This window comes from Doryrhamphus excisus, chromosome 9 (genome assembly GCF_030265055.1).
Source record: "Doryrhamphus excisus isolate RoL2022-K1 chromosome 9, RoL_Dexc_1.0, whole genome shotgun sequence".
Taxonomy (NCBI): domain Eukaryota; kingdom Metazoa; phylum Chordata; class Actinopteri; order Syngnathiformes; family Syngnathidae; genus Doryrhamphus; species Doryrhamphus excisus.
In genome coordinates, this window is record NC_080474.1 from 3710743 (window position 1) to 3730312 (window position 19570).

Sequence of the window (19570 nt, forward strand, 5' to 3'; positions counted from 1 at the left end):
AAGCAGATGGTTTATACGGGGCATCTCTCCCCTTAGGTCTAATCTGCATATTTCATTGATATTTTTGCATATTTAATATGGATCTCCATTGCTCCCTTACATCTGAACACATTTTCACCAACATCTTTACCTCATTAGATTCGGTACTGATCATCAAAGTTGTCAATGAGTGTGTGGAAACGTTCTAATGTTGAGGTGTTTTCGTTTAGTTGATCTGACTTCTCATTCTGCAGACATGCAAAGATTCATGACTCTTTAAAAGCACTCATATGAATGGGATTTATCTAAGCACCTTGCAAGCATCATGGCTTTCAACTTTGTTCATGTTGAATGTAAATCCACCAACATTTTTTTGCCTCTTGAGGACTTGAGCGCTCTGAAATAGGAGGGAAATATCTGAGCTGCGTCAATTATCACTCTTCTAAACAACATTTCCTTTGGAATTTAGATTTCGCTCCTTTGTGATAGGATGCCTGAGATATGCAGCAGCAGTAGGAAACGTGAAAATAAACACTCAGCAGCCACTTCATTAGGTACACCTCCAGTACTTGGACCATACAAAGATGAGGACATACTGAGACAATACTGCTCACTTTTTATATAAAAAGTATAATGGGGTCCACCACTGCCCCCAGATCTGGTCCTCGTTGTTGTTCCTGGAGCACATAAATAAGAGTGGCCAGTACGGGGGTTGAATCCGTGACCTTGGCGTTATTAGCACCACGCTCTGACCAACTGAGCTAACCGGCCACAGGATACCATTGCATCAAATGTTTCCAGCTCAAATCGACTAACTGAGGTCAGCATTCTCTGTGCCCGTGGTCCAAATTTTGGTTCTAGGACAATGGGGTCGTCTACCCCATTGGTCTTTTTCAGGCAGTCACGGTGGCCGAGAGGTTAAGGCCATCGACTAACTCATCCTTAACGGTCAGCATTCTCTGTGCTATAGTGGTCGAAATTTTGGTTCTAGGCCAATGGGGTTGTCTGCCCCCATTGGTTGCTTTCAGGCAGTCATGGTGGCCGAGAGGTTAAGGCGTTGGACTTGAAATCCAATGGGGTTTCCCCGCACAGGTTCGAATCCTGTCTGTGACGCTTAGAGGCTGCATTCAGCAGTCTGATGGCGAGTCTGTTGGCGAGAAAGCAGTTGATGCTGGGTGTGTGGGGTCAGAGTAGATCCGATGGGCTCTTGATACGCAGCGGCTGTTTGCTATGTCCTTAATGGGGGCCAGCGGGTTCCCAATGATCTTCTCCGCTGTCCTCACCTTGCCATTATGAGCACCAAGTGGCAACAAAACTTGCCATGTTTCTGTTGCTCTATTTCTGCAAAGAATACATGCAATTTGCCTATATAACCACAAAACAACAATCATTTATTTCTGAAAAAACGCAATACAGCGAGAGAGCCATAATCCAACCACGACATTGCAAGGAATTACTGTATACGGTTTTTAACAGTGTCTTTCAACGTGAAAAAAAAATCTGAAATCCTTCTTTGCTTGCACTAAAAGGCTGCATGCGTCCTTGTGTTTACTATTTCAGGCTTTCTGGATCATCTCCTAGCAACTGTGGGTCTGAGAGGCCATATATACACAGTCAGTGGGCTTTCTCCTTGGGGTAACATGGCATACTCCAGCCAAGGCAGTGGTTCCTATGGCAACATCCCGTATAATGTCGAAGGCACAGGATTAAAAAAAGAAGCAGGCTAAGATATCTGGTCATATACTTGTGGAATATTGTTGAAACCCGCTGCACCTTTGTGCAAGTCATCAATACTGCTGTGCGGTTTGCTTACCATAATGACCTGCTAGACTTACGTACATTGTGATGCCGACTGACTTTGTTTGGTTTTGCAGTCTTGCTTGGTGGCATGCAGCATGGCAGGAATGCGACTTTCATGTTATGCATTCACACACACCGGCCTCAACTTTCATGTTTCAGACTTGAATAGTTAACTGTGTGCCAAGCTCACTGCAATAGTTAATAAATATCCAAGGCACACATTGCACTTAGTGTACTTACAAGCTTATGGATTACATGATTACTATTTTATTTTATTTTATTTTATTTCATTTCATTTCATTTCATTTCATTTCATTTCATTTCATTTCATTTCATTTCATTTCATTTCATTTCATTTCATTTCATTTCATTTTATTTTATTTTATTTTATTTTATTTTATTTTATTTTATTTTATTTTATTTTATTTTATTTTATTTTATTTTATTTTATTCACATTCAGATGTCACACTAAGGCCTATTCAGGCTTGAACACCCATGATAAACTTCTGTTGTTTAAACCTTATTTAACAGGACTGGCGGTCAATGGCCACTGACGGTAAACGCTGTGACTGCTGCTCTCTTTTGGCAGATGAGAGTATTGCAGGAGATTTCATGGTTGCACAATACTATAATGAAGCTCACAGGTACTACAATATAGACAAAAGGATCATTAATTCACTCATACACCCACAGTCAAGTCATTTATATTTATATTATATAATAATGGGGGGCGGCACGGTTGATTGGTTAGCGCTCAGACCTCACAGCTAGGAGACTAGGGTTCAATTCCACCCTCGGCCATCTCTGTGTGGAGTTTGCATGTTCTCCCCGTGCACATTCTAAAAACATGCTAGGTTAATTGGCGTCTCCAAATTGTCCATAGGTATGAATGTGAGTGTGAATGGTTGTTTGTCTATATGTGCCCTGTGATTGGCTGGCCACCGGTCCAGGGTGTACCCCTCGTGCCTCTCGCCCAAAGACAGCTGGGATAGGCTCCAGCACAAAGTATAATTTCGAATGGAACAATTAATCCATTACCAAAACAGTTGATTAATTGGATTAATTGTTGCAGCTTTAAAATAAACATTGGCAAAAGGTTTGCCAGAGACCTCTTTAGCAACACACCGGCTGCTCGGAGCGTGTGTCCGAATACAGTGCACCCTGCTGGGCTGCATCAGGTAGCTCCTCACACTCTATACTCTGGTTCTCCTGATAGTCGTGATGTTGTAGTAGTAATGTCATGATATTCAATTAGGACAAATCAACAGGTACACTTCCTAATTTGATCCAGTCCTTCTTACCTCCATGTGTTAACAAATTACAGTTCCATTTTACAGACAGGGAATGAACCCCCGAATCAGTTGGTTGAGAATTTCCAAAGTCCACTACCAAGTTAATATTAAAGGTGTCAATGAAACATGCATTATTGTTTTTGTATTGGCTATCATTAGACTGTGCTGCTGTACTTCATGTTGTGTCCAGTACGCGTAGGCTCATTTCTGGAGGAACAACATGCTTCAAAAGAAGCATTAAAGAAAGTTACTTTGGCATGCTCACAGTTTTCTTCACAATGTTGGCAGCACAGACAGCACCACTTAATGCGGTTCTGTTGTTTGTTACCAAGGCAACTGTAAGACATCAATGAAGTGAAGGCATATTATTCCAAAGCATTCTCTAAGCTGTAATGCAGGGGTGTCCAAACTTTTTCCATCGAGGAAAATTGAAGGACATTTTAACACATTGGATTGGTCCCAGCAAGTTAATGTAAAGATGATGGTAATGGTAATGGTTTTATTTCATTTGAACATGCATCAGATTACAATTGAATGCATCACATAATCAGTTCACAGTTCCACATGTCCAAAAGGAGGAGGAAGAAGCAAAGCTTATTTAATCCTACCCCTCCATCTGGTACTTTTACAATCAGTAACTAATACATTTGTTCACTTCCTGCTTTCCATAATAAAGTTCAAGGTTTTTTTTGTGTGTTTTTTTTAAATAATGCACCTCATCCCTTAGTACCCTTCCCGGCACCCTGGCTCATGGTTAACGACTGCATTGGCCACCACTAGGGGGCACTACAAAGTGCCAAAAACAAGCATCAGCCACAGATTTGACCACTTTTGTATTGTCAGTGTGCAGCGATGACCACTGTCACAAATATGATGAATATATTCCATGCACGACCAGTCCAGGGTGTACCCCGCCTCCCACCCTAAGACAGCTGGAATACAGGATGCCCCCCCACCCTAGTGAGGATAAGCAGCATAGAAAATGGATGGATGGAGATTCAATGCAATATTACTTGTTAAAGAAAGTTAAAAACATTATACAAAATAATCTATATAATTATTTTTGCTTCTAGCCTACAGGATGGGTGGTGTTCAGGGAATCCAACCGGTAGGGTCTGGGCTTCCCTGCTTAGGCTGCTTCCCTCGTGAACGGACCTTGGATAAGCGGAAGAAGATGGATGGACATTCCTCACGAGGGTCCCAGCTGTCTTTGGGCGAGAGGCGGGGTACACCCTAGACTGGTCGCCGGCCAATCACAGGGCACATATAGACAAACAACCATTCACACTCACATTCATACCTATGGACAATTTGGAATCGCCAATTAACCTAGCATGTTTTTGGAATGTGGGAGGAAACCGGAGTACCCGAAGAAAACCCATGCATGCACGGAGAGAACATGCAAACTCCACACAGAGATGGCCGAGGGTGGAATTGAACCCTGGTCTCCTAGCTGTGAGGTCTGCGCACTAACCACTATACCGCTGTGCCGCCCTGGTTCCAGACTAGTTAAATGAATTTCTGCGATATTGGGAGGATTCAGTGTAAATAAATGGAATATTTTTGTAGTTAGAGAATAAAAATGTTTATGGGTTTCTAAATATTGTTTTTAACATTATTAGAGCCCTGTAGACCTGAAATAACACCCTTATAGTCACCTTTACACTCCTGTTGTTGTTTACAGCACATTGCAACTCATATGTTCATAAGCTAACCAGTTAGCCTCAAATTCCATCGTTTCATCCATTTTCTGTGTTTAGGTATAGTATATACATCCATATAATGCTTTTCTGATGGGTACAAGTGTGATTAACAGGGAACAGTAAAGAAAAAAAAAAGAATAAATCCATCAATAGATGGATATGTGTCAATACCTTACAAGGTAAGATGTCTCACCCGCCATTTTTAATGGTACTGATTTGGAAGACAAGGTGGTCACGTGGACCCGGCCACGCGAGATGATGATATTTTGTGAATAAATCGACGTGTGTTATAAAATCCAACGTATCCGCCCGCGATGCTTCATAGCCAAGCAGCCTGACAAGATGGTAGCGGCTCACTCTTCCTCCTCCGAACCCGCGGAGTGGATTATTTGTCTGGATAAAAGGTAATCCACGCAGTCGTACGTGCCACCGCTTGTAGGAAATGTATTCTAAAGCCTGATTAAGTTTTTTTTTTGGGGGGGGGGTCTGTAGTGTCGCGTTCGGCATCGTGTACCGAACACAGATGTGTGATTGATTGTTTAATTTACTAGAATGAAGAACCCCTTGCGTAAAAGTGTTGATTTTCACGAAAACTAAATTGACAACGAACGCACCATGTCTGCCTTGCTAAACCCTCCACACTGAGGAATTACTTTTTGAGACGCGTTCATGTTTTGAAACAAACATTCATCAATTTACATAGCAATACATTGTTATTTTTGACATATTTGAGCAGATAATGTAATGACTATTTGGACTTAATCTTCAAGGATATGTTTTCTTTAGGTGATGGGAGCACTGAATGATGCACTGCATGGGGAGGAGTGTTTTCTCACTAAGGTCCAAAGTACATGTGATGCAGTGTCCCACATTTGTTTACAGGACAAAGCTGCTTATGGATGTTCCTAACTGAAACGTGAAAGATGATGCAGGTTGGGGGAGAGTCTTGTTAATCATTTGCTGATCTCCGTACTGCTCAAGTTATGCTGTACAGCAGGGGTCTCAAACTCAATTTACTTGGGGGCCACTGGAGCTAGGGTCTGGGCGAGGTTGGGCCGCATCAGGTTTTTAAAAAAAAAAACAACAAAAAAACGCATTTATTAATAACAGAAAAATGAATAAACTTTGCTTTTGTTCCGATTTTCTACAAGAAAAGCTCTGATAAAACATTCCACTGTTCTCAAATATCTTAATTTTTATTTTTCTACATAAAATTCGATGAAAAATAAATAAACAAATCAAGAATAAAGAAAATCAATCAGTAATAAATAAATATAATAATAATAATAAAACACCAAATAATAAAAACTTTAGAAACCACATATAGTTGGTGGGTAGACAAATTATTTTTTTCAGATTAAAATGAACAAAGCATTATTAGAGCCCTGTAGACATGACAAAACACGACTATAGTCACATTTATACTCTTTTTATTTACAACATATTGCGCAACTGCAGGGTCTTGAGACACATGCTAACTCGCAAACTAGAGAGCTAGCGACCTAAACGGTAGCCTTCAAGTTACTTCCTTTAAACTTAAATAGCCAAAAACTTACCACTTCCACACGGATAGGGAGGATAACTATTAACAGTTATTTAACCTTTAACATGAACATTAATCATTCATTCATTCATTCATTCATTTTCTCACGAGGGTCGCGGGGGTGCTGGAGCCTATCCCAGCTGTCTTTGGGCGAGAGGCGGGGTACACCCTGGATTGGTGGCCAGCCAATCACAGGGCACATGTAGACAAACAACCATTCACACTCACATTCATACCTATGGACAATTTGGAGTTGCCAATTAACCTAGCATGCATGGGGAGAACATGCAAACTCCACACAGAGATGGCCGAGAGTGGAATTGAACCCTGGTCTCCTAGCTGCGCGCTAACCACTAGACCGCTGTGCCGCCCGAACATTGATCAAACGTAATAATTTTTTCTGGGTACATGATACCATACAGCATCCATATCAAACTTGCGCGGGCCGCACTAACATTAAACTTTCACATCAAGGCGGGGGCCTCAAACTAGTGTCCTGCGGGCCACATTTGGCGGGCCGCGTGTTTGAGAGTGATTTCTGCGTTGTCTTCTTTTGCTCTTCAGACCGTCTGAGCGCTCGGGGGAAGACGTCAACACCGTCCTGTCGCATCTCCAAAATGTGAAGCTCTTTGAGAAGTTACACCCCACCTTCCTCCAGCAGATCTGCCTGTGTTGCTTCTACGAAAGCTTGGAGAAAGGCATCACTTGTAGGTTCGCGCTCTCAAACGCTGGCGTTGGTTTACCTGCAATCAAGAGGCCTGCTTCCTTGTTTCTCTGCAGTGTATCGCCAGGGAGACATTGGCACCAACTGGTATGCCGTCCTGTCTGGCTCGCTGGATGTTAAGGTGTCGGAGACGTCGCGATATCAGGTACACATGATGTGCTTTCCATGCTTTTCCATCTTCCAGTTCTGAAGCCAACTAAATGAGTTCTGGCCAGTTTAGCATCACCTCAACTCTGAAATGATATCTATCAGGCAGGGGTGTCCAAAGTGCAGCACTGACGTGTTTTTTAGGCCTGTGGCACATTCTAAAAATATAATTTAACAAGATTTTTTTAAAGAAAAAAAATATGGAAAAATTAGCAGTAGTTTTCAAAATAAAGTCCAGAAAAACTACCAAAGACACAATTTAATGAGTATAACTTTTTAATATTAGGAGGAAAAAGAACATAATTTTTAGTAGCATAAAGTTGAAATATTAAACAAAGGTTATTTTTTTTTAAGTAGGCTGGAGCCTATCCCAGCTGTCTTCGGGCGAGAGGCGGGGTACACCCTGGACTGGTGGCCAGCCAATCACAGGGCACATATAGACAAACAACCATTCACACTCACATTCATACCTATGGACAATTTGGAGTCGCCAATTAACCTAGCATGTTTTTGGAATGTGGGAGGAAACCAGAGTACCTGGAGAAAACCCACGCATGCACGGGGAGAACATGCAAACTCCACACAGAGATGGAATTGAACTCGGGTCTCCTAGCTGTGAGGTCTGCATGCTAACCACTTGACCGATGCACAGCCCGTGTCAGGCATTAATTGCTTTAAATTTTTATTCACATAACCCCTATATGAATGAATATGACGTACCCCCAGGGGTATGCGTACCCCACACTGGGAACCACTGCTATATATATAATCCTAAACTGTGTCTGATATAGGATGCTGTTACCATATGCACACTGAGGACTGGCACAGCGTTTGGGGAGTCGATCCTGTACGACACCCCCCGACATGCCACCATCGTCACACGGGAGTTCAGTGAGCTGCTACGCATCGAACAGAGGGAGTTCAGGTCCCTGTGGGAGGTGAGAAACTTTACAGTTTTTTTGGGAGTTGTTTTCCGGAACGAATTAATAACAGAGGTGACACTGTCTTTAAAATGAACCGCTGTTTAACCACTAGGGAGCGCAAGTACTAATAGTATTTGAGATTACATGATATATCAAAATGTTGATTATCCAGTGTGATTATTGCCCAGGCTGGCCACAGTAAAAGGCCAAAATTTTTATATTTTATCACACAGAAAAAAATGCATATTTAAGATTTTTTTTTGCTTAAATAACACATATGCAAGCATGAGAGTGGTTAAATTAAGTGAAATAAATATCGAAGGCATTGAAAAGATGCATTCAAAGATATTGTGAAAAGATGTAGTAGTCTACACTGGCAACTAGGTGGCAGTAATGTTCCCATAATGTTTGGTGAGACACACCAGCACGAGACTTGATGGGTGGAACAATAGGAACAATAGGCTTCTATTGCAACACGGGCTAATGTTGCGGCCGTAACCCACACCGAGCTAAAACTCAACCTGCGACATCACTTCCTGTCCGTCCCCCCATTCAACTCCCCTATAGCACCGGAACACATTTATAGCAACACACACAAGCATGAGTCTTATTTATGAAGAAGGAACATGTCTTATTGTCTCTTATTACTATTATAATGTCAACTATATTATGTAATAGGAGTGTAAAGATGGCTATAGGGGTGTTATATAATGTCCAGAGAGCTCTAATCATGTTAAACAACAAATTTAGAAAGTGATGAACTGGTATATCTTATTTTCTCTTTTTATGTCTACTATACTGGCTAATAGGGGTATTATTTTATGTTTTATTTTGTCATATTATATATACTATATTGAGTAATATAGTATAAAGCTGACTCTGTGGTCTTATTGTATGTCTCGAGGGCACTAATAATGTTAATAACCTGTACTTAGAAGGTTGTAAACAGACTTTCTTTGTCTGATAAGTCTTATTTTTATAGCTACTATACTGTGTAATAGGGGTGTAAAGGTGACTATAGGGTTATAATAAAATTACAAATATATATTTAGAGGGTAGTCAACAGTTTTTCCATGTCTCCTATGTTTTATTTTGTCATATTGTGTCTACTATATTGGGTAATATGAGCTCAAAGTTGACTCTGGGGTGTTATTGTATGTCTATAGGACGCTAATAATATTAAAAAGCCATATTTAGAAGGTTGTAAACGGCCTTTCTATGCTTTATGCTACCAAAATATTCTTACTTACAAATAAAGAATCCTATTTTGTGGAAATCCACTTACCTCTGTCAGGTTACTGTTGCATATTTGAAATACATCAATGTTTAAAATATCAACATTGATATCACGCTTCTAATGCTTTCCACGCTGGTTTTATTTTCAACCCACTGAGTTTTTGCTGCTTTCACTGCCAGACCTGAAAAGATCAAATTGTGACTAAGGCATCTTTGTCCAAGCCAAAGTGTGGGTGGTTTAAGTGTGGTGTTGGATTATCCATCATTGTTTGCACTTCTTTTACCCTATTAACCTGCATCTTCAGGTTTTGACCACTAGATGGCGGTAGTGAGCCTTGAGGACCATAACTCTGCTTGTGTGTGTCAGATTTGGAAAATATTTAGCTTTGTGACGTTGGATTATTCTCTCACCGCACATAATATAAAGATGTCTTCCTACTGTATATATAATTGCACGTGAGGTGTCTGTGGATTCACATCGCTTACTTAGCTGGTGCTGCTGCTGCCCTCAGTTGGTTTCCTGAGTGAGACAGCCCATTTCCTCTGGGAGAGAAGGGGCGCAGGAGCTGTTAAATCACAGGCTGCGTGTGCACTGCAGGCTGCATCTCATGTGGGATTACAAGCAGGCTTCACGTCACCTCTGCTACCTCCTAACAAGGTTGGTTTCACGGGAGCTTGTTTCTAATGTTATGATATGGATAGCACGGGATGGTGTGGCCGCAAGTCTTCCCAGCATGCTTTGCGGGTCGTTTCTGAATGGAATAGTTTTCCCTCTGCTTTAAATGAGACATACTTGTTGATAGCAGCCATCTTGGTCGGTACAAACACACTCGTAGCTATCTTCCGCACACACACACACAGTTTGTAGCTAACCTTTGTAGGTAGCTAGTCACTGTTGGGAATGGAACATTTTCCCTGCGCTTTGAACAAGCCGATGACCCGTGTTCATTAGTTTTGGTTTAATAACCCCACCCCATAGTACAGTCATTCATTCATTCATTCATTTTCTACCGATTTTCCTCCCGAGGGTCGCGGGGGGTGCACATGCTAACTCGCAAACTAGAGAGCTAGCGACCTACACGGTAGCCTTCAAGTTATTTCCTTTAAACTTAAATAGCCAAAAACTTACCACTTCCACACGGATAGGGAGGATAACTATTAACAGTTATTTAACCTTTAACATGAACATTAATCATTCATTCATTCATTCATTTTCTACCGCTCTTTCTCCACGAGGTTCGCGGAGGATGCTGGAGCCTATCCCAGCTGTCTTTGGGCGAGAGGCGGGGTACACCCTGGACTGGTCTAGTACAGTCATCCCTTGGTTAATTGGTTTCAGACCTGCTAGATCAGTAAGATTCTTTGTGTACCTCGCCTCTCACCCAAGGACAGCTGGGATAGGCTCCAGCATATTGAAAAATGGATGGATGCACGTTTTTGGAATTTTGCAGATCATCCACAATCCTTATGTGAGACATGAACACACATCTCTCTCCGGACGGTCTTAGCTCTTTTGAATCTGTTGGAAAAAGTAACAGATTCATTTGCCCTCGGCGGGGTTCCACCAATGTTTCTGCGGCCAAAACCCGACAACAGCTTTACTTTGATTTTGTGTTGTGACTGAAGTGTTACCAAGTGAAAATGTGCATAATTGGCTTGTATACAATTTCTTTGGCTGAGGTTTTACTGAATAATTCGCTGGCACAGGTTCTTCTTTACTCCTGCCAGTTTTACGAGAGCTTCGTGTTCTGATGGCATCCAATTTGAGACGACAAACTCCCTCCCAGCCCAACCCCCAGGGCGGCTTCCTGGCAGGTCTAGCCATTTAAGTTACAGAGGCACCATTTGGGTGAACAGAGACTAAAAGTAGGGGAGAACCTTCAACAAATTATTATTATTTTGCCATGAGTTATTTCTTGAATTCAATTCATTTCAATTGTGTGTGAGAAGAGACAAAATGCGGGCACTCGTCCGTCAGCTTGGCACCACTGCTGAAATCAGTGTGCCCCTTTGCCCCCCCCCGCAGCAATAGTGAGTAGATGTGTCAAAGGTTACACACACAGGTTATAAACACAGAGTTGCAATTTTTGTCTTTATTATTGCATTTATGGACAAACTATCTCAGTGGTAAGATGCCTATAACCCGGGCTCACACTGGATCTGTTACGGCTCCATTGCAGCCCCCCCGGAAGCATTTCCAAAAATAGAAATATAAAAATAGAAACATTTTTTTTTCATTTACTCATAATAAAAATGAAAAAATATTATTCATTCATTCACTACCGCTTTTCCTCACAAGGGTCGCCGGGGTGCTGGAGCCTATCCCAGCTGTCTTTGGGCGAGAGGCGGGGTACACCCTGGACTGGTCGCCAGCCAATCACAGGACACATATAGACAAACAACCATTCACACTCACATTCATATCTATGGACAATTTGGAGTCGCCAGTTAACCTAGCATGTTTTTAGAATGTGGGAGGAAACCAGAGTACCCGGAGAAAACCCACACAAGCACGGGGAGAACATGCAAACTCCACACAGAGATGGCCGAGGGTGGGAATTGAACCCTGGTCTCGTTGCTGTGAGGTCTGCGTGCTAACCACTCGACCAGCCTTCAAGTTATTTCCTTTAAACTTAAATAGCCAAAAACTTACCACTTCCACACGGATAGGGAGGATAACTATTAACAGTTATTTAACCTTTAACATGAACATTAATCAAACGTAATATTTTTTCTGGGTACATGATACCATACAGCATCCATATCAAACTTGCAGCCAGAACAGCCAGAGTGGAGGAAAGTGGAGAAAGTGTGAGTGGCAAGACGGCAAGACGAATTGATGAGGTCACGATGGATGAAGCCACGATGGATCCAGTGTGAACCCGGGGTATATCTAGAACAAAAGTGATCGGCTAGTTCAGGGGTGGGCAAACTTTTTGACTCGCGGGCCGCATTGATATGACAAAATTTATGGGGGGGGCAGACTATATATTTTACACGTAACAGTCCACCTGGTATTATTGTATCTGTAAAATTGTCATGCAATCTGCTATTATTATTTATTATTTTATATTTATATTTAAATATTTTAAAAATAATAAAATATTATAATAATTACAATAAAATTAAAATAATAATTATTATATTATTATTATGTAAAATATGCAAATATAACAATAATATTATATATAATTAATATAATAATTAGCATTAATATAATAATTATAATAATCATAATAGTTCTCATAATAATTATAATAATCTAATAATAATAATAATAATAATTATTATTATTATATGCTTGTGTCCCTTTTTTCAGGAGCACTTTGTAAACAACAGACCATGTCAAAAAACGAAATTGATAAAACCATCAAAAGGTTGGCTCAGGCCATGATGCCAGGTTGTATGTTGAGTTTAAATGAAATACTTTGGAAAGATTGGGCGGGCCGTATTCAAACACTTGGCAGGCCGGATGTGGCCCCCGGGCCGTAGTTTGCCCACCCCTGGGCTAGTTATATATAGCAAAAAAGTCAATAGTTTGTAGCTTTGCTTTGCATCCTGAACTCTCCTATAGAAATGTGTTTTCTACACTTAATTTCATGTATATACTGTATATATGTTTGATGGTGCGTGCACCCTTGATGGATATCCTATATACACTGTATAGATACAGAGAGTATTTTTGGAAGTGACCCGAGGGGGCAGGGCAACCAAGGATCCAGTGTATTTATATTTCTTGTGTTTCTGGATGCTCGGACCACGGTGACTAAGGTTTTCATGCAACTTGACACGTGACAGAAGCTGGACGCTGTTAGCGGGAGCGAGCGGTCACATGACCTTTCATCTCCCGGAACAGAATGGCGCTGAGCGGCGTGTGCATCACTTCTTGTTTGTGCTTCTTGCTTCCAGTGGCTGAAGTGATGAAGATTGTGAGGCAGCACATTTCCCGGGTGAAGGAAGCGTTGATATTTTGCTTTAAATGTCATAAAATACTCATCATTACGTGGTGTAAGCGTGTCCAGGAGGCTTCCAGCTGTAACGTGGCTCATGTGTGTTGATGCCTGGGGCGTGACTGAGGGAGTGGGTGGCGCATACGCTGCATGTGTCACTGCCATTGGTCCAAATTGATGCAGCCAGCAGGGAAAACTGATGAACAGGAAATGGCAGGGACACAGTGTGCCCTCGAGTATCTAAGGATTGGGTGGTGGCGGTGGGGGGGGTGTAACACCAGGCCAAAGCCCATCCAACTGTCCAGCGGATATGCGCACGGGAGGAGCGTGATGATCGTATCTGGATTATTTCCTTATCTCGATGCACTAAGCTGTTTCTCTTTTAACCTGTAAGATAAGAAACGACTTTAAAGATGTTGATTACTTGAAAGAATTCTAGGCTTTTTATTGGAAGCACTGGCAGATTTGTTGGAATGCTTAAGCAATTACAATTAGTTTTTTTGGACTATACAGGGTCATAAGTGCGATGCTTTTTGATTTTTTATTGGCATGTGGCTAATACCTAGAATATCATTTCACAAGAAAACTGAAAATTGTTTTAAAAATTTAAAATCTGTAGCAATTGTGCGAGAATAAAGTCAAAATATTAAGAGAAAAAAGTTGTAATCGAACAAGAAAGTCGCAATGTTGGAATATTATGAGGAAAAGTAATATAAACTTGAAATATTTAATGTAATATTATGAGAAACAAAACAAAGAAATACAGTCATAATTTTTCATTTTTATTTATTTATTGTATAGCGCTTTTCAAAAATACTCAAAGACGCTTTACAGTGAAGAAAAATAGAGTTGAGTAAAATATGCATTAAAATACAACATCCATGGAGGGGTCAAATTATGGAGAGTTTTGTAGGTATTATTATGGGAATAAAGTCAAATAGTAAATCAAAATAATGGAAAAAGTATTCAACGAAGAAATAAGTCGCAAATTTGAGTGTAAACTCGTAATATTATGAGGAAAAATTATATCAAATATTAAAGAGAATTAAAAAAAACACATAATTTTCAAAGGGACCTATTATGTTTTTTCACGTTTCTGACCTATAAATGTAGTTAGAATGTTGTATTCTTGTTTTAAACTATGCCAAAGTATCAGATAATGAGGTTTGCGCATTTGGAAGTGAGCCCTGAAAGAAGTTTGTGATGGTTCAAAATGCTCGGTTTCAAAATTCGTGGTAAAACTGCCTCTTTGTGATGTCACAGAGGGTAGGACTTTCTTACATGGTTCATAGTTAGGAAGCACTTTGGGGGCGTGTGACCAATCACAGTGGAGTGGGCATGCCCGGAGGCGGGCCGTGGGTGGAATAAATTAAAACAGACCGGAAATACAGCTGCAATAGGTGCAGATTCTGGAAGATCTAAAAAGTGTTCTGTGCGGGTTATTGCGTGTAGCTGCTCTACAGGAGACCACAACTCAATAACAGTTTAAAATAATGTGTACACTGCGTAAACAACAGGAGCATGCTGTTACCATGCAGAATAGGAAAATGCTTCTAGCTTCCTAGCTTCCTAGCTTCCTAGCTGCAAGGTCAAACATAATACCCCTCAAAAGGACACTGGCGGGAAGGCCATGCTTGGCATTAATGTCGTTGTGCTGCAATGTTAAAGGGTTGGTATTCAAACGTTAGGCCTAGAAGGCCACCGTGCCGCAAGCATTATTGTATATCACTCCCTCTTCTTGCTATAAGTACGCAAACTACGCCCTATGTAACTTTATTTATGTATTTATCAGCTAATGATAGCAAGTTTAAACAGGTTTTCTTTGCTTTACTTACAAAATTATTGAATTTATTAGGATTGGATCCTATATTGTGAACATTCATTTACCACAGGGCGGCACGGCGGTCGAGTGGTTAGCGCGTAGACCTCACAGCTAGGAGACCAGGGTTCAATTCCACCCTCGGCCATCTCTGTGTGGAGTTTGCATGTTCTCCCCGTGCATGCGTGGGTTTTCTCCGGGTTCTCCGGTTTCCTCCCACATTCCAAAAACATGCTAGGTTAATTGGCGACTCCAAATTGCCCATAGGTATGAATGTGAGTGTGAATGGTTGTTTGTCTATACGTGCCCTGTGATTGGCTGGCCACCAGTCCAGGGTGTACCCCGCCTCTCGCCCGGAGACAGCTGGGATAGGCTCCAGCACTCCCTGCGACTCTCGTGAAGAAAAAGCGTAGAAAATGAATGATTGAATGAATAATTTACCATAGACGGGTGTGGAACCAGTTAACCGTGATAATGGAGGGCGCCTATATGTTTAGAATGAGCCAATATCATAACATTCATAACATTCATCAACATAACAACAATAAATTGTTGATGGCCTTGCCTGGACTGCTGTTGTGTGGATGGACACTGGCAGTGACGTCATACAACTTTTTTTTTTTTTTTACTTAATGTACGATACTGATATCGCAGCCCTGAACATCGGCCAATACTGGTATCAATACTAAGTATCAATCTGATATCAGCAGGTGTCATATACATGCTTTCATTACTTATTCTGTTGCATGGAATCTTAGTACGTTACTTTATTGGGCAGAATCAAACTTTTTATGAAGTTGTATCCATAATTGTGAAAAATATAGACATTTTGTTCTTTTAAACCACTATCTGTAGCATCTGTGTTGGTGTGTTTATACTTTTTGTCATTCATTTGTCACATCGAGCAGCCGTGATATATCCTTTTATTCCCTTTGCAGCTGCTTTGTGATGGATTAGCCAAGCACTGTGAGTTATGTGCGTAGATTAGAGCGACGGAGGGAGGGAAAGAGCAGGAAAGAGCAGGAAAGAGAGAGAGAGTATTGAGTAATCGCTTAGCAACCGCTGCTCGGAGTGGCCCAGGCTGTCCTCCCAGTGCGACACACTTTGCTCCCCCCCGAGTGGCGAGCGGAGGTGCTGGACCCTGTCGGACCATGCTGGGTGTGAACTTGGACCCAAGGCTAGCATGACACACTGTGGTTCTTCTTAAGAGGGGACCCCTTTCCAGGGAGCACCAAGAGCACGTGCAGGTGGGCGTCTTCTCCAACTTTTTTTGTCAGAGGTTCTACTCAAATCAGACTGTTGATGTTAACTCGCAGCGTTTTAGAAGGTTTGAAAGTGGTGTTTTTCCGCATGAAGTGGTGCATTCATGCACAACCGTGCTCACAATGCAATCATGTGCTGAAGCATGAAGACGTCGGGGATGCCTGCTATGCACAGAACAATGCGTTGACTCTGCTGCGGAGTGACGTCCCTTCAAAGTATGTGCAACCGTAGGACATTTCTAGATTTCCGTCTTTACATAACGGATGGCTTTGGGTGAAATTGGCTTTACACGCTTGTTGGTAGAGGACAGTCAAGTCAGTGTCAGGAGCAAATAAGCAGCTGATGGAGTTTGGCTGTGAGAATAGACAATATTTTATTTCCCTTTAAAATGAATACAGAAACATCAACGCTGACCGTGAATAATACTTTCCAAAATTAAAGACAAAAAAAATGCAGTATTAGAGAGATATTTGATCATAAACATTGTTAAACTCGTACCTCCTGCAGACTTTGGCATCAAACTTTTGCACGTGGCCTAATTGGATCCCAAAGGGATACATAATAATTGGCAGGTATTTTTTATTTTTACTGCACAACTATGGCTTTCAGCTGCACGGCGGAGGAGCGGCTAGCACGCAACTACGAGACCCGAGTTCGATTCCACACACGGCCATCACTGTGTGGAGTTTGCATGTTCTCCCCATGTGTGGGTTTTCTCCGGGGACTCCGGTTTCCTCCCACATTCCAAAAACATGCTAGGTTAATTGGCCACTCCAAATTGTCCATAGGTATGAATGTGAGTGTGAATGGTTGTTTGTCTATATGTGCCCTGTGATTGGCTGGCCACCAGTCCAGGGTGTACTCCGCCTCTCGCCGGACAACAGCTGGGATAGGCTCCAGCACCAGTCTTGCATATTTACAATCCAGAGTTGGTGTGGATGTATGACATCATCACTCAGCACTCATTATCAATATCTATATGGACCTGTACATCATTTTTATGCCAATATCCTGAGTAAAAATAATATTTCTTAATATTAGACCAGCAGTTCCCAAATGGTCCCAACCTTGGACCCACATTTTACAATGGCCATTAAATCACAACCCACGTATGTATTTATTTTTTAAACTTTTGCAGTTTGAGGTATTTGTAAACTTTTTTGTTATAATTTCTTGTGCTTTTATTTAAGTATTTTTTATTTATTTATTTTACATATTATTTCACTAATTTTTATTTGTATTTACCTTTTACACATTTGTACTTTGACAGTATTTATTTCTTCTTTTACACTATGAGATATTTTTAATTTCATAATTTTATTTAAAGACATTTTTTATTCAAGACATTTTTATTTTATTCAGGTAGTTTTTATTCATTTTTATTATTTTTTACACTTTTATTTAATTTGTATATATTTTATTTTTGCAGACGTTTTATTGAAGTCATTTTTATTGCACTTTTATTTCAGTTCTATTTATTCATTTATTTACATTTTTATTTAAGTGTTTTTTATTTTTATACCTTCTAGTTCAATAGTTTATTATTATTTACACTTTCATTTAAATTTTTTTTATTTGGGAAATTTTTCACATTTTTACTGTCTTAACTTTATATTTAGGTCATATTTTATTTATGAAATTTAAGCTATTTTTTGGCATTTTATTTAAGTCATTTCTGTGTGTAGTTGTATTTTCCCTATATATTTTTATTTTGGGAATTTTAAAATGTTATTATTGTTGATACTTTTATTTAGGTCTTATTAATTTTTGCATTTTATTTAAGTCTTTTTTATTTGTAGTTGTATATTTGTTACACTTTTATTCAGGTAATTTGTAAATTTTCATTATCTTTTACACTTTTGTTTATGTCTTATTTATTTGTTTACTTCTTATTTTTATGCATTTTATTTAAGTCATTTGTATTTGTAGTTGTATTTTCGTACAAGTAGGTAATTTGTACACATCCCATATACTGTCGACAACCATTCCCGGATGGCTGGCTACACAGTATTATACAGTATATACAGTATAATACAGTATATACCGGATATATAGGATCCAATATGCTTTGTATGGCTCAGAAGTCATTATTAGGATCACAATAGGAGCTTAGTGCTTTTGACGCACCTGACAGGTGAAGTGGTTGTAATCCTCCTTAAAACACATTCCCGCCACCCCAGAAGGGTCGGATCCCTCAGGGACGGTGTATTTATTGGCTCAGTGGGCAGAGTTCATTTGTTCATGTGTTGTTTTGTTCTTTTAGTGCCCCTCCCTGATCCTAAATCCGTTAATTGTCAACAAAGACAAACACGCTTTTGACCACTTCGTTTCCATTCTAAGTGCAAATACTGCAAATCCCCTGCAACTTTACCAGTATTTGACTTTATTGTACTCATAATGTTTCTTCCATCATTGACATTCCCATTGTATACTTTAAAAGTGTTGAATTAGTGTGTAATGTGTATTTAGGGATTAAATGCAGATTGTGAGGGTACTCAAGGTGATTGCAACAGTCACTTTTATTGCAAATGTTGAGAACGAGAACTTCAACATCAGGCTAGCAGAAGGCTGTGAAGGGGGAGGAGTGAGCCACGGGTCAGAAATGAGACATTTTGATTGGTCCCAGTGAAATCTTATATCTGATATTTCATTTTACCTGGTGCAATGCAATTGTTATGTTTTTCTTTGTTTTCTTAACAAAATGGCTTCATAATTTCCTCAACATACATTTGCTTGGTTTGCCCCCCCCCCCCCCCCCCCACTATATGAGAAGCACTGACCAAAATTGTAAAAAGTGTAAAAAATACAAAAAAAAAAAAAAAGTGGGCTGCACGGCGGTCGGACCTCACAGCTCGGAGACCAGGGTTCAATTCCACCCTCGGCCATCTCTGTGTGGAGTTTGCATGTGAATAAAAATTTAAAGCAATTAATGCCTAACACGGGCTGCACGGTGGTCGAGTGGTTAGCGTGCAGACCTCACGGCTAGGAGACCCGAGTTCAATTCCACCCTCGGCCATCTCTGTGTGGAGTTTGCATGTTCTCCCCGTGCATGCGTGGGTTTTCTCCGGGTACTCCGGTTTCCTCCCACATTCCAAAAACATGCTAGGTTAATTAGCGAATCCAAATTGTCCATAGGTATGAATGTGAGTGTGAATGGTTGTTTGTCTATATGTGCCCTGTGATTGGCTGG

The 19570-nt window shown here is 40.6% G+C and overlaps 1 protein-coding gene and 2 non-coding genes across 9 annotated transcripts in view; 2 read left to right on the forward strand and 1 right to left on the reverse strand.

Annotated features, from left to right (window-relative positions):
• The window catches only part of rapgef4a (Rap guanine nucleotide exchange factor 4a), a 53628-nt gene that overhangs the window by 9235 nt on the left and 24823 nt on the right, over positions 1-19570 (forward strand). For 2 of the 7 annotated variants that reach the window (XR_009131688.1, XM_058082614.1), the window contains exons 1-4: positions 4885-5179; positions 6883-7025; positions 7099-7187; positions 7981-8127. Coding sequence is in view for 2 of the 7 variants with exons in the window: in XM_058082614.1 (XP_057938597.1) it covers positions 5118-5179; positions 6883-7025; positions 7099-7187; positions 7981-8127 (441 nt within the window). In the remaining 5 variants the exon portion in view is untranslated. Of the gene's footprint in view, positions 1-4884; positions 5180-6882; positions 7026-7098; positions 7188-7980; positions 8128-9924; positions 10007-16185; positions 16365-19570 lie in introns of those variants that run through there. The other 5 variants (XM_058082612.1, XM_058082613.1, XM_058082618.1 and 2 more) reach the window with 5 other exon arrangements.
• Positions 677-750, reverse strand: trnai-aau (transfer RNA isoleucine (anticodon AAU)). The gene has a single exon. It is a non-coding gene; the product is annotated as a tRNA-Ile (tRNA).
• Positions 1011-1092, forward strand: trnas-uga (transfer RNA serine (anticodon UGA)). Its single transcript has one exon. It is a non-coding gene; the product is annotated as a tRNA-Ser (tRNA).